General features: G+C 37.7%; 4 protein-coding genes across 4 annotated transcripts; 2 read left to right on the top strand and 2 right to left on the bottom strand.

The window, feature by feature from the left end:
- Positions 1–3,747: 3,747 nt before the first annotated feature.
- On the top strand, positions 3,748–4,470 carry LOC107646705 (uncharacterized). The gene is made up of 3 exons (XM_021104303.2): positions 3,748–3,759; positions 3,839–4,106; positions 4,211–4,470. The coding sequence occupies exons 1-3, from the start codon at positions 3,748–3,750 to the stop codon at positions 4,468–4,470; spliced, it is 540 nt and encodes a 179-aa protein (XP_020959962.1).
- Positions 4,471–9,120: 4,650 nt separating this feature from the next.
- Positions 9,121–10,756, bottom strand: LOC107646706 (protein FAR1-RELATED SEQUENCE 5-like). The gene is made up of 3 exons (XM_016350872.2): positions 10,594–10,756; positions 9,348–10,309; positions 9,121–9,252 (listed from the first exon to the last, which is right to left on the bottom strand). The coding sequence occupies exons 1-3, from the start codon at positions 10,754–10,756 to the stop codon at positions 9,121–9,123; spliced, it is 1,257 nt and encodes a 418-aa protein (XP_016206358.1).
- A 6-nt stretch (positions 10,757–10,762) lies between these two features.
- Positions 10,763–11,679, bottom strand: LOC107646707 (protein FAR1-RELATED SEQUENCE 5-like). The gene is made up of 2 exons (XM_016350874.1): positions 11,081–11,679; positions 10,763–10,994 (listed from the first exon to the last, which is right to left on the bottom strand). Exons 1-2 carry the CDS (start codon positions 11,677–11,679, stop codon positions 10,763–10,765), a joined length of 831 nt encoding a protein of 276 aa, XP_016206360.1.
- A 2,353-nt stretch (positions 11,680–14,032) lies between these two features.
- On the top strand, positions 14,033–20,488 carry ALE2 (Protein kinase superfamily protein). Its single transcript, XM_088489887.1, has 8 exons — positions 14,033–14,651; positions 16,150–16,284; positions 16,367–16,465; positions 17,179–17,547; positions 17,635–17,904; positions 18,548–18,937; positions 19,043–19,283; positions 19,553–20,488. The coding sequence occupies exons 1-8, from the start codon at positions 14,465–14,467 to the stop codon at positions 20,262–20,264; spliced, it is 2,403 nt and encodes an 800-aa protein (XP_088346013.1). The 5' UTR covers positions 14,033–14,464; the 3' UTR covers positions 20,265–20,488.
- Positions 20,489–20,981: the final 493 nt, after the last annotated feature.

A 20,981-nucleotide genomic window follows, 5' to 3' on the forward strand; every position in this document is an offset into this window, starting at 1 on the left:
TTTATGGTTTTAAGCAAGCTCCTCGTAAATAGTTTGAAAAGTTCAGTACCACTATATGCAATCTTGGTTTCACTTGCAGCCCTCATACGAATGCTCTCTTTATTCGTAAAAGTGAACATAGAGTTGTTCTTCTACTTTTGTATGTTGATGACATGATCATTACTAGAGACGATGTTGATGGTATCGCTGATCTTAAAGCATCCCTTCACGACACTTTTGAGATAAAAGATCTTAGTTCTCTCAGTTATTTTCTTGGCCTTGAAGTCATATCCTCAGACGACGGTATCTATATCTCCTAAGCTAAGTATGCTTCAAATCTTTTTGCTCGAGCTAAAATTATAGATAGTCGCACTAAGTCTACTCCTCTTGAGCCTAATGTTCAGTTTACTCCTATGGATGTCACTGTTTTGGATAATCCTACTCTTTATCGACAGTTAGTTAGAGGTCTCGTCTACTTGACTGTCACATGACCAGACATTACCTATCTAGTTCATGTTCTTAGCCAGTTCTTGTCAGTTCCTTGTACTACTCACTATGCGACAATTGTTCTCTACATCAAAGACACTCTATTTCATGGCCTTTATTTTTCTGCCCATTCATCTTTAACCCTTCAATCGTACTCAGATGCTGATTGGGCTGGGGATCCCGCTAATTATCGTTCTACTACTAGTTATTGTTTGTTTCTTGGTGACTCTTTCATTTCCTAGCGAGCCAAGAAGCAAATATTCACTGCTCGATCAAGCACCGAAGCTGACTATCGTGCTCTCATTGACACCACCGCTGAGATTGTTTCGATTCATTGGCTTCTTGAAGACTTGGGTGCTCCTCAGTCGTCCTCAACTAATGGTTTTTGTGACAACCGCAGTGCTATTCAGATTGCCCATAATGATATTTTTTTAAACGCACAAACACATTGAGATTGATTGTCACTTTGTCTGACAACGTCTCTTTATTGATGTTGTTGTTCATCTCATAGTTGTTGGGACTCTGGATCAGACTGCTAATATCTTCACGAAGGCTCATCATCCTACTCGTTTTCAGACTTTAGTATCCAAATTAAAGATGGTATCTTTAGCTCCCACTTGAGTTTGAGAGGAGATGTTAGAGTATAATTAGAATCAATTAAGATCCATTAGCAACCAACTTGGGTTGGTTGAGTGGTCAGCTCATTCGTCCGCTTAAGCAAGTGTTGGAGTTCGAATCCTGCCTTGTGCATGCAACAACTCATTGGCCAGCGGCAGACCCTTAAATGGAGCTCCGATCCGCGACAGATTAGTCCTTGGCCTGTCGGGTTGGGGGATACCATGGGCAACCAAAAAAAAATTAAGATCAATTAGCATTAATTATATTTATTTAGCCAATAATGCTAGGGAACCAACTCTCTATAAGCCAAGAATCAGCCAACATGTATTTGGGCTTGGAACCGGAAGCCCAATTGGCTCCAACATCCCAAAAATTAACCCACGGTAAACCAGAATAACCCTCATCAGAAACCCTACTTTCACCGTTTTACCAAAACTTTCAAAAACATCTCCAATCGCGCCACACCACCGGGAAAATTGCTGAACCCTATTCCCTGTCTTCTACGGCCGCCGCAACCCCGCGCTGAAGCCTCAGCCCGCCTCGCGCCTCCTCGCCTCCGGGAACTCTGCGGTTGCATGCAGGTATACCCGGCGCACCGAAAGCCTACTATTGCAGCTGCGCCATTCGCCGGTGTTCCTCCAGTTTTCCAGCCCAGCATCTTCTGATCGTCTCACCAATTATCAGGTATGGTAGATGTTTTCTCCGATTGCTTATGCATGTTTTGAAAACAGAATTTGAAGTAGTTTTCTGTGTAGTGGTAATGGTGAATTTTAATTGAGTGGGTGTTTCTTCTTTCTTGGTTTTGATCAGGTAATATAACCTCGGTGCATCACTGGTTGTTGTCAAGAGTATTAGCTGCATTTTTCTTGTTATTCGGAAGTTTGAGCACAGGTAAATATATTTTTCTTGATCCCTAATTGAGTTTGGGTATATTCTTAATAGTTAAAACCCAATCCAAAAAATTTTGGTTTTCTGATCAACCTTTATACGAGATTTTATATGAAAGCTGTTGGAGTTTGTTAGTTTCCCAGGAAAAAAAAATTGAAGCTGATGAGGAACACGTGAATTGTACTGTTGTTGTTTTTGTAATTGTTACTTTTTGACCCTTTTTGGGTGTATGTAGTTCTTTACCAAGTGGAACATATATTTAAAGACCGTTTCTTTATTTATACATGTTATCTTGTTGAATGGTGTTTCTTTCTTAGAGCTTTATGCTATGGGATTATTTGTAACATTTGGTTAAGGAGTGTTTTTATTGCTTTAAATTCATTGGGAATAAGATAGGTGCTTCAATGATAATTGTGATATAATTTCTATTTGGAATCGGGTTTGAGATGAATTTAAAAACCACCAGCAACAAAAAATGATTTGCTGATGAAGAACACATAAATGGTGCTATTGTTGTTATTGTAATTGTTACTTTTTGACCCTTTTTGGGTGTATGTAGTTCTTTACCAAGTGGAACATATATTTAAAGACCATGTCTTTATTTATACATGTTTTATTGTTGAAGGGTGTTTCTTCCTTGGAGCTTTATGCTATGGGCTTATTTGTAATCTTTGGTTAAGGAGTGTTTTTTTTTTTTTAAATTCATTAGGAACAAGATAGGTACTTCAATGGTAATTGTGGTATATTTTCTAACTGGAATTGGGTTTGAGATGAATTTATAAACCACCAGCAACCAAATTTGTTTTTCTCCCTTTTATATCTCTTTCTCGAATGCTCTTCTTCCCCTTTCCATTCGTAACCAAATTTGCTTCCAAAATGTTGCTTCCTTCCTCATAATTAGTAGCAAATAGTAACCTACTGAATGTTCTAATGAAACACATCCACAGTATAACATATAATTGAATATTTGTAGAGTTTTGTAACTTTCAAGAATATATCTTTCTTATTCTATTTAAATCTAATTACTGCTTTGTACCTTTAATTAAATTTAAATTTCATATAACAATCTTTTTTTATCACTCATTAATTAAGAATAAAAGGCAGCATATATTTGTAGCCACATTCACAAAAGTGAAACACGAGTAATAATAAATTTTTTTAATATGTTTTTCTTGATCCCTAATTGAGTTTGGGTATATTCTTAAATATGATTTTATTTGTTCAAGACAGCTTAATTTTTGTTTGCAAATATTATTATCGTAGAAATTAAATCTATATGCACCTATCATTTCTACATGAAATAGCCACATCTGCAAATTTCTTATGGTATTCATTTTTTCAAATTGAACTCCAAGCACTATTTTTCAAATTTCTTAGTTTCTTATGGTTCTTTGCAAGGATTCAAATCCCATATATGTACGTGTACTTAATAAGTTACGAATATGTATATTGACATATCAGTCACTCAAGCTAATTAAAAGAACACTAATTATGATTTTTTTTCAAACTGAGATTGGGTCTGAAATGGTTTATTCTTGTTTTGTAATCTATGATTAGCTTCAGGAACCACTTTGTTGGATGTTGCTGAATTGCTATAACTAGCGAATGGATGTTTCTGTAGTTAGAATTACTACTTTGAATGTTGGTTTGATATTGTATTAACTGAGAACTGTTCTGATGTTGCATATGATGTTTGTATAGGAGTTTCCGTTAAATGTTTAGGGGCTATTTTCTGTGACACCGTAGCAGGATTGATTTGCAGCAAAACCAACCAACATGGGGAAAAAGGTAACATGATTTTTACCATTCACAGTTTACCATTCATATTATCGTAAGTGTGACTTACCGTTGGTGTAACAATTAACAGAAATTGTTAGAGTCCCGATGCTCACCCAGCTACATTCATAACATGATGAGAACGCTATCTAATAATAACTCCGTTGAGAAGCTTGCGGAGATTGATGAGATTGGATTCAGATTCTTGCGGCGTGTTCCAAATTGGTCTGTAAAGCAAGCAATCATGGTTCATCTGGCTGAGTCGTATCAAGTAAAGCAGAGAACTTTTGTACTCGACATAGGCAACATTCGCCTCAATGCCGAGCTAATCGGGAAGGTCTTCGGCCTTCCGTCTCAAGGTAAGTTCCTATATCTTAATTACTTACTCTTTCATATGCGTGCTGGCATAAATATCTTTGGGAATGTAAATATTACAATGCCATAACACATGAACATGTTGTAGGGGATCCATTTCCAGCTCTCGATGAGAGTAATCCGTCCCACGTGGCCATTCAAAAAAGGTTCCATAGACGGACAACAACCGAGCTTCGGGATTTAGTTTACAGTTGTCCAATGGCCACAGAATCAGATAGGATGGAGTTCAGGAGGTACTTTCTACTGGTGGTGATGAAAATGTTCCTGTGCCCCACCACTCAACAGGTTCTCTCTCCATGGCACATCTACGCAGTGTTAGATGTTTCTGATCCGAGGAGATTCAACTAGCCGTTGGAAACTATGAAGTGGTTTGACAAGGCAGTCGAAAAGTATAAGCTGAAAGGGAACAAAACGTGTGAAGGCTGCATGTTCGTCATGCTGGTATGACGCAATAACCATTACCAAATTTAGTATGTGGTTGTTTTGTGAACAAAATAAATTGTATAACAGTAATTTGCTTTACATTAGTTTGGAGAGTTCAGTCTCTAGTACTGTTATTTGTATGATATTTAATGATATGTTGATGATTTACTTGAATCTTTGTCTTCTAATTTTGGATGCTTTGGTGTATGATTTCATCTAAATGTTTCCTGGTAATTGTTCTGTGTCGCTTGCTATATTCCAGTTGACTGCCAGCCTTATAGAATCTTCTATCGTATCTCATGCTAACTATTCAAGTTAATAGTATATTCAACTTGGTTTTCCTTCATGTATAAAATGACTTGTGCCCGTCCTCTGTGTAGATCCTCTATTTTCAGCGGTTGCAATACGGTCTGCTCGAAAATTGTCTTGAGCCTGAGCCATGGCTCGATGCGTGGAGCTCGGAGAGGCTAGAAAAAAAGGCGCAGTATATTATATCCGAGGTACTCATTTCACTCTTGTAAAAGGTTAAGTTATGCCACTGTGAAGGTCGAAAATGCCCATCAGATGAGTGAATATGTATTTCTATTTTATCAAAGTTTTTCGTTGACTCTAAGTATGTTTCTTGATGTTTGATCATTCTGTTTTCTGGGTTCTCTTTTGGTGGTGCCTTGGGATTCGATTAAGATCATTGATTCTCTTTATTTCTTAAATCAGGGACGTCTTTTGACTAGACAGGGTGTAGCTGAGGACATAAAGGATCGTTCACCGCAAGCTGCAAGGAGGAAAACGGGAAAAAAGGCACCACAGAAGCATGGGTGAAAGGATTCGGTGCCGCCGAGGGTAAATACGATGCTTTATCATGTTAACTAACAAATTTACTTTGCTATGGTTAATTCGGTTCATGCAATCACTTTAAACAGGGGAGCTCAGTTTGTGGAGAGAGAAGGCAGGTGTCATAGGAAAGACGACCAAGTGGACGCACAACAGCTCCACCTCCTACTAGAAGCACTTCATGCCATATGGACGGATAAAAAACTAGCCCGAGAGTGAGTATATTGAATAGCATTGCATAAGTTAATTAGGTTCTTTTCATTGTAATTGGATGTTTCTTTACCCAACATAATCATTATACATAAAACAACATAGCAAGAGTGGTGCGCAAAAAAATAGAGGGGCTAAGAAGGACCGATCACGTAGGTCCAGCCCAAAGCAATCTGAGGAAAAGGAACTCCCAATTAGCACAGATGATGATGAGGAGAATGAGCCTCTGGCCAAGAGGATGTGCCGACTTTATAACCAGAGGGTTGACCAATAAAAACCAAGTGCTGATCCGCATGAAGGGAACCTCAATAAGGATAACGCTGCCCAAGCAACACCTGTCTGTAGCTTGCCCGATGCAGGAACACTCTCCGTTAGGTCGGTGAAACATGAAGAATGGGAGTTTGACGGGCAAGTCTCCTATGCAAAACTATTTCATTCTGTGGTCTATTTTACTTTTTAATGAATTAGGGATTGCATCCGTATACAACTACTTTTTCTCTAACATAGGTTGAGTTATTTGCAGTAATCCCGATTTCCTTTCGAACCGAGACCCCGAGAGTGAACAAATATGGCAATACCTTGAGCAACTGCAGAACACGAGGCCACTGCAGATCGTGATGACAGCCTCTCCGTCTTGCAAGACTCCTAGCCCACCAAGCAAGAAGATTTCACCGGGCATGACTCAGACGGAACAGATGCTCACCCAATGTACCCCTATAAAGGTTCATCCACTGCTAAAAGGGCGAAAGCTGGACGAGGATGATGAGGAGCGATTGCGGCGATGGGCTGCCAATCGTTCGTCGGAGCAGAATCAGGTTGTGGCGGCATACGAAGGAAAGCAACATCTATCATTACTCCGAGAGGACATCTGCTCATTGCTACCCCGGCACTAGGTCACCAGCAACGTAAGTAGATAACTCTAACACGTTAATAGAATGAATATGTTTCTTAATATATATTGTGGCACAAACATATGACCCTAACGCAATGTAAATTTTTTATACAGATCGTTCATTGGATGTGTTCAACCTTTAATGACTCAGAATTGTTGCGGTTTAAGAATGACTATTACTGTATTCCTCTGAGAATTTTGGTATGCACGAATCGGTGTCTTCTTATCGATCAATATTTGAGGGCTGATCCTAAATTGTGCTTTTTGTACAGGAAATTGTGTTGCACAAGAGGAACTTGGATTCCTTCAGGGAGGTTCCTACTGTTAGCTATGTAGGGCTGGGTCCTCACTTCGGTGATGATTCTATATTTTTTGACAAGATAGCAGCTTCCATGCGAAGATGGGTAAGTTAATGCTCTAGTTGAAGGTTGATTTTTCGGGTTAAGTGCTTACAATATCGTGTTTATTACTTGGATGTTGCTTGTGATAGTTAACCGGATGTTCCCTTTAATTGCTAAATGGATGGTTCTGATATTTGTTTTTAGTTCTCACATCTTAGGCAATTGAATCTGCATGTACTTAATTGAGATGTGATTGGCTTTCGTTAAATTATATTTTCCTCAACACGCTAATTGTTTTAGAGATTTTGCTTATGTCTGAATTTGGTGACTCCATTGCTCATGTAACTGATTTGTTAACTCTGTTTTCATCACAGTGGTTTGCCCCAGTCTGTATCGATCGTCACTGGTGGTTGTATGTCTTTGAGATATATCAGAAAAGGCTGTGGGTACTGGATAGTATGTATACAGGAGAACCTAATAATGAAAGATTAAAAATACATGCTTATGCAGTAAGAATACCTCAGTCAATTAGTTCACCTTTTGCCTGGGTAACTCAAAATGTATCATTGCTAACGTGTTGCTGCTTTCCAGGGGAGACTCATTGAAGACATGGCGAAGGTTACTATTCCCACATATGAGCACACGGAGGACGGTCTACCTCGTTTCTATCCTACCGTACCAAGACAAGATAATGGGTCAGTTAAAAAGCCACCTAATAATACTCTTAAAAACACTTCACTTGATATTGATAACATGACTGGAAATAATATTCTCTCTTTGTATATATAGCTCGGATTGTGGTGTATTCGTCATCAAGTTCATGCAGTTTTGGGGTTTAGATAAACCCTTGCAGCCTTGGGACAAGGTGAAGTTAGATATATTATAACAGTTAATTTGAACCTCTTTCTAGTAAGTTTCTTTCACGGATTTAAAATTACCCTTCCACACAAAATTGTCATGCAGGACATTGTACAGGAGTTTAGGAATGAGATCATACTAGACATAGTCTTGGTCCTCATAATTCACAAATTGAGATGGCGCTGCAAGCATTGGACAGCGCTCCTGTGCGCCGCAACCAGCCTAGGAAAAAGACAAAGGCTGTGAAATCACCCTTCACAGCACCAATCACGAGGAGCATGCTGTAGCGTGTAGGCTTACCCACTAGAAAGCCAGCCAAGGGAGGGAGACAACGGAAGAAGACAGATGCATAGGTAAGAAAAAATCAATATACATGCCTTAGTCTATCCATGGCCTCCTGATAGAGTTATAGGCCTTCATATACCCATTTGCCGACTTAGATTCGTTTTGTGTGAGCCTAATAAAGCATGTTTCACTGCAGGTTCAGGTTTTCATGTTGCGGAATTTGTCAAGTTGATGGTGACAATCAAGACAACTCCTCTGCATGGATGGTGCTCATGCTAGGCACTAGGATGTTTCTTTCCTTTGTAAATTGGATGGTTCTGAATATATTTTTTGATCTATCATATTTTAGGAATTTGAACTTGTATATACTTAATTGAGAAGTGAATTGCTCGTGTTTTGTTAGATACTCCTTAGCAAGTTTCGTATGTTAGGTATTTCAGGATTCTCAAGAACTTAGTTTTAACCAGGATTTTAATTGGATGTTGCTACTGATAGGCACACGGATGTTACTTTTCCTTGTAAGTTGGATGATTCTGAATCTGCTTCATCAACTATAATATCTTAGTCATTTGAACTTATGAGTACTTCATTCAAAAGTATGCGGCTCGTGTTTTGTTATAACCCTTTTGTGCATGACTATGCTTACGTGACAGTTCATTCGATTTACTAGCATGGTGTTAACAAAGTGGTTTGCGTTAATTTTTTTTCACTATTTTTTGTTGCTGAAATTGTGACGTCGCTGGAAGTATAACCTTTGCATGGCCTTCGGGCGTAATCCGTCTAGACTTTAACCAAGATTTTAATTGGATGTTGCTACTGATAGGCATACGGATGTTACTTTTCCTTGTAAAATGGATGGTTCTGAATATGAATCCTATCCTTGTAAAATGGAATTTTTTTTAAATGGCAAATTTCGGTCCGGATTTAATACATTTATTTTTTTTCGAACAAATAAGTGATACCTCATTTATTCAAAACCATACTAACCAAATATTGGGAAACAATAACAACATTTGTACTTTTGATTCTTTTAATGAATACTTCAAAACAGGATAAATGAAAGTGACAAAACAGAAAAATAAAGAGTTTATTCAGTTGTGTCTAAAGGACCAAGAAATCTAGCACAGTATGAAAAATTACTCATGCCAATAAACATGGCTATAAATGCCTAAAAGAGTTCAACAGGTCCATGAATCCGCCACCATCTGCTGAATTCCATATAGTAGAATCCTCAACTCTGTTGTCTACAGAACCGTGGCAATCATTATCTGTCCGAGGGTCAACAACATCCTACAAGATCCACAACACAAAGAGAACAACTTATGAGAAACAGTAACACCATTCCATATAAACAATTTAACATAGACGTCACTTCTGACACATACCGGTTGTGATTTCCTCTTCCTATTTTCCATTGACTTCTTAATTGACTTGTCCAACTCTGCTCCAAGTCTCTTACCCTTAGGCCGTCCTTTGGTTTTCACCCTTGAAGGTCCCTGTATGTCATGTAAAATAACATCACATGTGCTCCGTGTGGGCATCCTATTCTGAGTCCCATCAAGAGTGGAGGAACGCATGCTAGCACGATGATCAGTCAGCTTGGACTTTGCATCCAAAAGGGCAGCTCGCAAGATGGCTGCTTCCTCTTCACAAGCAACAAACTCCTGAGCAACGTTATAGAACTCCGAACACAGATTCCTAAACAAATTGTGGCTTTCATTACTTCGAGCCACGTCATGGCTACTCTTAATGTAAGTGTGCTTGCGGATGACATTCTTACTCCATCGAGGAAGAACATAGCAGCTAGGTACTGTGTCAACTCTATAGTATGACCAGATCGCAAGGATATGGCAACACAATATACCAACGGATTCAAATTTGTTGCACCCGCACCGACTCTTTCGACTCAAAGGGTCAAACTGTACTATGAAAGTATGGTAGACAGGCTTCCCCCAAAATACCTTCTGCTCATCCACTTTAATAGAAATTGTATCTCCCTTTTGTTCAGTTGATCGAACCACACAATCGGTTTTTTTCCTTACCTCCAACTGAAGGGTCCGGAACATATTACTGGTGTATTCCTGCTGAAACTGTCGCTCAATGCCTGTGCTCCCTATACATGGGATGACTCCTTTCGAGTCCGCAGCATCATCTTCAAGCTCTTTTTGCTCCTTGTTTTCAAGTACGTTATCATATTCATGGACGAACTGAACCAATCCACTCTTGCAATGAAGGTATCCACCGTAGAATGCGTGCATACTTTCACTCCGCTGTGTGCTCCTCATGCCGGCCCAAAATTCACTCTTGAAGAATATTGGCACCCACTTACGTCGATTCACATAAAGATCTACACAGGAAAAAATAAATAGCATAAGAGTGTCGCTTATTACCAATAGGATGACAGCTTAGAAAGCATCGATAAAACATATAAAAAAAACATCCAGACACACTACGAAAAGAAACATTAGTATGTGTATTGAAAAGAACATCCGCTGACATAACAAGGTATAAAATTCATTTACGTTCTTAAGAAAAAAACAGAAGAACGGAAACACTCGGCAATAATAAAATTAGAATAATAAATAGGCACCATGAAACCAACAGACAAAATTTAGTTTAACGATCACAAACCTGCTAACCATCTGTTCTGACCTAACGCAAATTCTTTGATGAAAGCAGCCCAATCAACTTCAAACGATTCACTCGAAGGAGAGTTATACACAATGTGATTCATCATTGCACTCAACTCCCCGTACCTAGCGTAGCCACCAAGCTTGAATTGAGTTTTCTTCATTATGTGTCAAATGCACCATCTGTGGACAGTATCAGGTAGGACTTTCCTTATAGCACCAGCCATCACCTTGCACTGGTCAGTAATGATACCCTTTGGCGCAGTCCCAATGCATCTCACCCACTGTGTGAACACCCACTCAAAACTAGGGATCTCCTCATTGCCAAGTAAAGCACAGCCAAGAAGGGTTGACTTCCCATGGTGGTTTACACCGACAAAAGAAGCAAACGGTAGACCATGCCTGAGAATACATAAAAAGTAAATGTAAGGTAAGATGACAAATTTAACAGATAACTGCTCATGCAATTCACTAATAATTATAGAGACCTGTTTCTCCTGTACGTGGTATTGAACGACACCACATCTCCGTAATATTCATACGAAGCCCTGCACCTTGCATCTACCCAGAGTGCGTTCCTAAATTTATTAGCATCGTCAACATCTATGGCATAAAAGAAGTTGGGATTGATTTCCTTCATTCGAACGAAATAATTCATCATCCCATTGAAGTCCGCATTGTCATCGGAGCATCGGAGATTGCTTGTAATGTAATTTCTGACATCATTTTCTGAGAAACTCAGGTTTGAAGACCCACCAACTTCGTTTGTAAGTGCTAGATACGTCTTGTTGGGTCTTATGCCAGCCTCATCGTTATCCGTAATGACGCACTTGGCATGCATGGTCAGCTCCCGGTACTCATGATAGTGGACAGCTTTATCAGCCGAACAGGGGTGAGAATGCCTCAATTCTACCTTGGACACAACCCAACATTCCTTCTCCCTGTCCAGCATGACATACATTCTTGCTTTGCATCTCGTGGCTGTTATTCTATTTGACCTAGTTGCTGCCTTAACACGAGATTCTCGATAACCCTCCCGAGTGCAGTGAAGAGACTGATTAATGGGTATCTTTGCATCCTTCCGCATCTTGTCAAAGTTCGTGTTCCTGACTTTAGTTACAAACCCCAATTTCTTTGCATAACTTGCATAAAACTCCTATGCCAAATGCAGCGAATCAAATCTCATTCCTATGGCTGGGATTTCCTCTTCACCAAGCCCACTATGATCCGGTAACTGTAAAGGCAATTCACAGAACCAAAATACAAATTAAAGATAGTATCAAAGTGGTAACTATAACGTGCTAACACACAATAAGAAATACTTCAAACCTCATGTCTTAAATCCAACTCATCATTTCTCGTCACCATGACGTCGGTGATTTTGTCGACCTTCAATTAAAGACAATCGGAACAGAACTTTAATCCACTTATGACCATTACTATATAATGAAGCAATCCAATAAAACATATCAACAAATAAATAGAAACATATATAGCACTCAATCAGACTTTATTACTATAAACAAATTATTTCTCCAGATTTTTCCAAAAACTAGTAATCTAATTACCATGAATAAGAAGCATTCACAACACACATTTTAATAAAAAAATTCTATTAGGAATCAATGAATCAATAACAACATTTAATTGATTGCATGCATTATGACATAGACGGGACAACATAGTGAGATTGAAATTGATCTTGGACTATTCGCACATATAGGGGCAATATACAATACCAATAATTTTGTCTTTTCCAACGTAGATCCTACATGTCTTCCACACAACCCAATTAATTTCCATATCCACTATCTATGTCTATCTCTATTGGAATTTTTAGTATCAATGACATTAGCTAATTATAGCCTGTTCCACAACCCAATGTATTCAATTGCAATCATACCTTATTAACATGTCCTCTAGCAACGTCGGTGTCCGATATTTTTTTTCAAAGAAATAAATTTAAGAAACATCTAAAAAACATGGAAAAGAAACATTCACACTTCAGGTTCTCATATAACTATTCATCAATTCAATACTAACATATACAACATAGAACGTACCAAGGAACCCTCTTGATTAACAACGCCATCGTCATTCAATTCATCATTGCCTTCACTAGCATTGATCACTGTGCTATTCGGTTCCCCTTTCGGATTTGAGCGTTCCATGGAGAATTTTTTTTAGCAGAATATTTGCTCTGCCACGGCCGCTTCTTCTTTTTAGAGTAACAGAGGCACGAACCGAGGAAAAGCAAGGACGGAGGCACAGTTTATATGATTTGATGTGGACGGTGTCAAGTAAGTGATGATGATCAACGTGACATGCATGCAAGGCTTCCGGGGACGTGATGCATCAACGGCGGCTACTTAGTGAATGAAAAGCGGCCCCAACGGTCAATGAAATAACACCGGCGACACAACTTGAGTGATTGGGTAAAGACGGTGGAGGAAGTAGGCGGCTATGCTTCTTGGGGGAGAGAAAAAGAATGACGGCGCTAGTTGAAAAGGGTAACCCAGGGTGTTCAAACTGAATGCTATGTTTCCGTGATTCTCTCCCCTGAGTATCGTATCTTCCCTCATATTTTGCAGGTTGTCAACAATAATTTAAAAAACAAATGAAATTATAAATTAATAAAATTAAATTAATTATAATTAATTATGTTGTTCCATTCTTAGCTGATTATTAGTTGGTTCCATATACTTTTCCTTATTTAGCATATTTGTTATAGGATATTACAGTGTTATTGCTTTGATTCTTTTAGCAACTAAATATATCAATGTATATTGTATCATTAATCATATTCTGAATAATACACAAAAACACTTTTTTCATATTACTCTTTTATTTCTAACAATAATTATTGTATTAATTTTAACAAAATAAATTAAAATTTTAATTTTAATTTTATTCTGTAGATGACACTGGTTATTATATTTGTTATATATTAAAAAAAATAATTTTAATAAAATATTAATATAAATAATTTTATAATTACTTTTTGAGTATGATAATAGACAATTAGTTATTTGTATAATTTTTTTACGACAATATATGAAAATTAAAAAATTAAATTCATGAAAAGAAAAAAGACAATACAAATTGCGAGACAATGTATTTGTGTGTTATCTATAGTTCTATGCATTAATATTAATATTATATAGATATATAAATAAATTCATCAAATATCTTAACCTTTCTTTGACTTCACCTACCTTCCCCTTATTTTATTTTTTCTTTCCAACTGAAAAAGCAGTAACAAACAAAATTTAAACATAACGGAAAATATTACAACAATTTTAATATTGGGACAGGGACATAGGCGTATAGCCCCACCATTACCATATGTTGGCCGCGTTTCCAGTTTTCACTTTTTCACTTTTCGCGAAACGATGGGGGCAAATCCAAAACCCCTTTTTCTCCACGAAACGACTCCCCACGCTGCCGTTTCTATTAACCCGTTCACCATACGCTCCCACGCGTCGCGTGAGAGAAAAAACAACACCCCAACGATGGTGATGATGAAGCATCGACGTAGCTCTAAAACACAAAATCTTAACGCATCACAGTGTCCTCAACTCACTCACTCACTCACACTCTCACTCTCTCTCACAGCATTTAAGTCTTCTCAACTCCCACCATTCTCTTCTTCTTTCTTCCTTTCTTTCACTCCTTCTCTCAACAAACCCTCTCTCTCTATATCGTTTTCTCTCTCTCTAGGTTCGAACGGATTCAATCTTCACGCGTGTCCAATTCTTGGCTAGATCTTCTCCCGCATTTCTTGGATCCGGAGATGCGACCGTCTCCATTGCCTTATTCTTCGATGTCTCTCTCTTCTAGGGTTTTCATTTGCTTGCAATTCTGAGCTATGCATGCTCTTCCTTCTGGCTCTGCTTGCTGCTGCGGCGTCCACCATGATCGCCGCCGGCCGTCTCGCCGGAATTCTGCTGCTTTCTTCTCCTGACGATGCTTCTCACCGCTTTCGAGTTCGCCGAGAGAGAATGCCGGCGTCAGTTTTCTTCCTCCTCGTTCTTCTCAACTTGCTACTATCTTGCTCAGGTAATTTTTTCTCCCCTCAAACTTTCTTCTTTGCTTCACTGTGTTGTTTCGAATTTTGGTTGTTGTTCTTCTGCTTAGCTGGAGGAAGCATTGCTTGATGACTGTTTGAGTGTGATGTAACTGTTTTTGTCGGTGTGCTTCATTTATAGCTGAATTGAGATAAGATATATGGGATTTGATTCTTCAAGTAAATGCAGACTTTATAGAGTGGTTGGAATTTGACATAATCGGTTGTGTGGATTAATTCTGTAGCTTCTCTTTTTTTTTGTCACAGTAAGAGAATTTGCCAGGCATTATACTGTTACGGCTTGTAATGGAGGTAAACAATGTCGATATGAAGGAAGGATAATTCCCAGTCTAGAGGCTTGGGAAAAACTTGTTTGGTAGATTTGTAGCTATAATTTTCACGGGGAGTTTCTACTTTGTAATTGTGGTGTTGAATATTTGTTGGTTGGTTGTCAATCATGTTAAATTTCTGATTCTTATTTTGGGTAAATTTAGTTGTCATTTTAACTACTACTTGAACACTGTCTTATGTTCTTCTCTAAGTATGTGTTTATGTGGCTGGCTATCTGCAACATATCATTGTGTGTTGCTCCCTAACCTTTCCATCTTTTCCTTACATGTGTGAAACCTACCCTGCTCATGTGAAAACCTAATTTTTTAACACAGCATTATAATGGACGTTCAATCATGCTTATGTTGGTGCTTTCTTGGGGTAGCTCAGACTTAACTTTTCATCAAATATTTTGGTCAATGCACTTTCTCGTACACTTTTCTGGATCAAATGGTCGGTTTCTCGAAGAAGCTTGAATGATTTGGATTTAAATATTGGAAGCTGTATACTGATCAAAAGTTTCCTTCTTAGAGACTGCTTTGTTTTATAGATTCCAAGTCCAATTAAGTTATGCACTTATTACTGGAATGTAAAAAAGAATTGCTAGTGCATGTGATGTTAACATGCCATACAAATATGTCAAGAAAAATTGGAAAGTGAGAAAGATAAAAGTATAAATTTATCTCCTTTTTCAATGCTTGCAATAGAAGATGTGCAAGTTGGGCATTGTCTTCAAACTGTAAATTTAACAAAGACTTCATAAATGGAATATTTCAAAACTATATTGCCAACTATACCTGGATATTGGCTTAAGTTTTGCTTTAAATGGCTTTGATGGGTTCTGCTAAATGAATCCATGAGGTATTTATGTGTGCAGATGAAAAAGAATATAAAACCTAATCAAAGTGGAACCAGCAAAATTATGCAGCAAAATACTGACTAGTCGCCAAAGAAAATCCAGGCAATATGGTCAAAAACACATCACATCGAGCACTCCATATAATTAGAAAATCCACACACTAGTTGCTTTCCTGGAAAAGAAATGTTTCAAACCTTCAATATCACAAGTTACAATTAATGGATTTTTTTTCCAGTGTTTTTTAATTTTATAGATTTCTTTTCAGGTTTTCTGTGTTTGACGTGTAAGTTTTTTGCCTGCAGTGAAGTCGGTTTCTGTGAGTGTTTCATATGTCTCATCAGAACGAGCTAAAACTTGGTTAGTTAAACCTTCTTCTGGACCATCTACTTCACCTGGACCTGCTGCACCTGTACCTGCACCATCTCCATCATATCAAGGTACATTATCATATTCTTCAATGACTTGATGGTCAACTCTGTGACCGATTTCAGTCTAAATGCTTATATTGTCTTAGTTTAGGTCCTATTGTGCATCCAAGTCCAAAACATCGCTATCATCATCATCACCATCGTAGCGTAAAACCTTATCCAGTCGCTCCACCCCCTTCTAAAGACCAAGGTGAATTTTGGAACTTCATCTTTACTTCTTATTCTTCCTGCTCACAGGAGTATTTATAATTTTTATTTCTTAACAATCTTTTCTTTTTTGCCATCATTTTCACTGCACGTATTTCTGTGAATCCGTGTGGTGAATTAAGTTTATCACGTTAGCCATGCTGTAGATCTTTTAAAGCTTAGTAATCTGAATTTTCTGATTAATTCCTACCATGTATCCTGCTGTTAATGGTGAAGCATTGTAAGATGATATAAATAGGAAAAAAAGGTAAACAAGAAAATGTTCTAGAAGAAAATTTCAAATCTATTTAGTTTGACCCTCTAGATTACAAATGTGTTATTGGAGAAATTTTCATTTATTTCAATTTATATGTGATTACAGATGTTATTTAAATCTGTCTTTGGTGCTTGAAAATTATTGCCTATTTCAATTTCAAATCCATGATAAAAAAAAGTTTATGGAAGAGTTTGAAACTGTGTTTGCCTTTCTTCTCAGTTTTGGATTTGCTATGTGAAAAGTATTCCCAACTTCTCGAAGTAGTGGTATGGCATAATGGATTTAATTAAAACAAGAGTCCTAAATAGTTGTATATCAAAAACTCAAATTAATATATGTGAATGAACATTTTTTTCTGATTCAATGGATTTATGAACATTGCTTTGTCCTTAGCTGTTTATTGTCTCATATTTACTCATTTCTAATGAAATGGCTTGCAGGTTGCGACCAAATCTGTACGGATCCACTCACATCAACACCTTTTGGGTCACCTTGTGGTTGTGTATTTCCCATGAAAGTCAGACTCACGCTGGGTGTAGCTCCTTATGCTGTCTTTCCAGTAATGAATGAATTAGAGATTGAAGTTGCATTAGGCACATACTTAGAGCAGAGTCAGGTGAAGATAATGGGTGCTAGTGCTGATAGTGAGAATCAGGGAAGAACTGTAGTTGATATAAACTTGGTTCCATTGGGAGAGAAATTTGACAATACTACTGCAGCTCTGACATATGAGAGGTTCTGGCACAAGAAAGTCCCACTAAATAGAAGCCTTTTTGGTGATTATGATGTTTTGTACATTGCCTATCCAGGTAGTTGTCTCCCTTCTTCGAATAGCATTTTACGTTACTGATTTATGTTCCATCATGCTATTTTGAGACTGAAGCGCTTGGTTTCAGGAATTTCTTCATCGCCACCATATGCATATGGAACCATAGCTGGGGATGCTCCTATGGAAAGTGTAACTGGTAGTCTACCAGTCTCTGCCAACTTTGTCAACAAGAATCAGAGAATGAATCTCCGAACCATAATCATCATTGCTTCGTCTTCCTTTGTACTTTTATTGGTTTTGGTTGGAGCAGTTTCTATCATTTTGAAATGTCAGAAGATTAGGAGGCCATCGAGTGCCGTAGGCCCTGCATTCACTTCATCTCTAAACAAGAGATCTGGTATAATTTTTAACTCCTTTTGAAAATTTTGTTTTTGGTTTGATTTTGTGGAGCTTTATTTATTATTAAATTGAACATCTTTTATTGAATATTCTGCTGGCATATTGCCTAACTATCATTCCTCAGGTTGATTGTTGTTCCTTATGTAGTTTCCTTCTTTTATTGTCCTAAGGATGCCTTGTTAGGCAAAGACAATTGTCTCACGTTTATATGTTCTACTGTCTCCAAAAATTGAAGTGTATTGATATCAAGATTTTGTAGGTCTAACATTATTAATGATGAATTACATGTTAAAATCTGTCGATTTAAATGTTTACCCCTTATACTTGTACTTGATTTTCATTTAACAGCTTTACATCTTCATTCAATTACACACTACTGTTGTGCAGGACCAATAAGATTATTTTGGTGTCATTTCCTTTTGATGTTCATTGAGTTAAACCTGCAGCTAAAATAGGGTAGTGATGTGAACATTTTCATTTTACATTTACAAATTCCACTTTCTAAGGTATTCAACACTTGCAAATATGGTAGTTATTTATCCTTGCCTAAATTTTATTGATTTCCATGTTTTCTTGGTTATCTTCATTCTGTCGGTTGTAAAGAAGCAAATGTTAATTGATTGATGCTGCTTTTACTGCAGGCTTGGGTTCTATGTTGTCAAGCAGTATTACAAGCTCGACATCAGTGTCCCTTATGTCCACAATGGCTGCTTCCATTCTCTCTGTTAGAACATTTTCGCTTTCTGAGCTCGAGAAAGCTACAGATAAGTTTAGTTCAAAGAGAGTATTAGGAGAAGGAGGATTTGGACGAGTTTACAGTGGGACATTGGAAGATGGGGCTGAAGTTGCAGTTAAGCTGCTGACTAGAGATAATCAGAATGGAGATCGTGAATTTATTGCAGAAGTTGAAATGCTTAGCCGATTGCATCACCGGAATCTTGTTAAACTACTTGGTATATGTATCGAAGGGCGCCGACGTTGCTTGGTGTATGAGCTTGTTCACAATGGCAGTGTTGAGTCACATTTGCATGGTAACATACAATAAAAAAAGCTCTAGTCATGCAGCTTGAGTTCAATTTATATTGTCTTGTCATCTGTTAAATGAACTATTTTCATGCTTGTCAATGATGCTGCAGGTGTTGACAAGAAAAAGGGACCTCTAGATTGGGAAGCACGAATGAAAATTGCACTTGGAGCAGCAAGAGGTTTGGCATATCTTCATGAGGATTCTAATCCTCGTGTAATTCATCGAGATTTTAAAGCTAGCAATGTGCTACTAGAAGATGACTTTACCCCGAAGGTTTCTGATTTTGGATTGGCACGAGAAGCAACTGAAGGAAGTCAGCATATTTCTACAAGGGTGATGGGAACTTTTGGGTAAGTGTAATATAAAATGTTTGTGGCATTTTGATTATTACTTTCTTAAGCTTTGTTGAGAAAGTACAAAATGGTTTAATATATATATATATATATATATATATATATATATATATTTTCTTCCTGTATGCGACTTGTTCAGTAACTATCAATATATATGTTTTGTAAAGTTTGGATACTAGTCCACTATTGACTACCTTTCATCAATTTATTATGAATTTTGTTAGTTGAATGAACAAAATGTTCTGATTTCTGTCCATCATTTGCAGGTACGTTGCCCCAGAATATGCGATGACAGGTCATTTACTCGTTAAAAGTGATGTTTATAGTTATGGTGTTGTGCTGCTTGAACTTCTTACTGGCAGAAAGCCAGTGGACATGTCTCAACCTCAGGGACAGGAGAATCTAGTAACTTGGGCAAGACCATTGTTGGCGAGCAGGGAAGGTTTAGAACAGCTAGTGGATCCATCTTTGGCTGGAAGTTACGACTTTGATGACATGGCAAAGGTTGCTGCTATCGCCTCCATGTGCGTTCACCCAGAGGTCACACAGAGACCCTTCATGGGTGAAGTCGTGCAGGCTCTTAAGTTAATATACAATGATGCAGACGAGACTTGCGGAGATTACTGCAGTCAGAAGGACTCCTCCGTACAGGATTCTGATTTCAGAGGCGATCTCGCCCCTTCCGATAGCAGTTGGTGGAATGCCGGAGGGTTAACCCCTCGATTAACTTATGGGCAAGCATCATCTTTCATCACCATGGAGTACAGTTCTGGTCCACTTGATGATATGGAAAACAGACCGTTTTCGACTTCAAGCTTGATCGGAGATGAGATGTCTTTACCGATTAAGCATGGGAACAGATCAGGTCCGTTGAGAACAGTCCGAAGTAAGTTATCATTGCATAGATTTACAGGAAGCCGGAGTGAACATGGGGGACCTTCTTCCAAGCACCATTGGAACGATGGTTACTGGGCTTAATTTAATGATTGAGGTTTTTTTTCTTTTCTTTTACCGTGTTTCTGAAATGTACAGTTTCCTAAAGGGATCAGAACTATTGATTGAGTGACTGATTTAGTGTAGGTGTCTCAAATTTCTGCATTTTTTTTTCATGTTAAGGTTGGAGAGATACAGAATATTGGCTAATTTTGAAATATTGATTCATTATACAAGGAGAAAATGTAACCCGAGCAATGTTGTAAAAATGCCTTGCATTCTGTCTCGCAGTTCCGTTCCATACCTGTTATCCAGAATGTTCCTTATAATCAAAATTAATTATCCAATATTTTCTTATTTGGAAAGGAAACATGTAATAATAGTATGGGACTCAATAGCCTGAAAAAGTTTCTTTACATGAAATTCTAATTTTAATGAAACTTATATTAAAAGTGCACTAATTGGTTTGATAAATTCCAATTGACATGTTACCTGTTACTAATTTACCATAACCTTGTACCTTAAATATATAAAACGTTAGGCAATAAACTGCAATGTATTTCTTTCTGTTTTACACGTGGAGCAGTGTCATGTTTGTGTACGCCGAGTGCGTGTTTTTTTGACTTTTTCGTCATGTGGATTGTGGAGTAATGTCTGATTGATTGAATTTATTTATGTGTATTTATTATTTGGGTGCATATGTAAAATATTGATTTACTTCTCGTATTCTTCTCTTACTTTTTTTGGTTGGAAAGACAGAAA

The sequence above is a fragment of the Arachis ipaensis genome, chromosome B6, assembly GCF_059453495.1.
Source record: "Arachis ipaensis isolate K30076 ecotype BB chromosome B6, ASM5945349v1, whole genome shotgun sequence".
In the NCBI taxonomy this organism is placed as follows: Eukaryota; Viridiplantae; Streptophyta; class Magnoliopsida; order Fabales; family Fabaceae; genus Arachis; species Arachis ipaensis.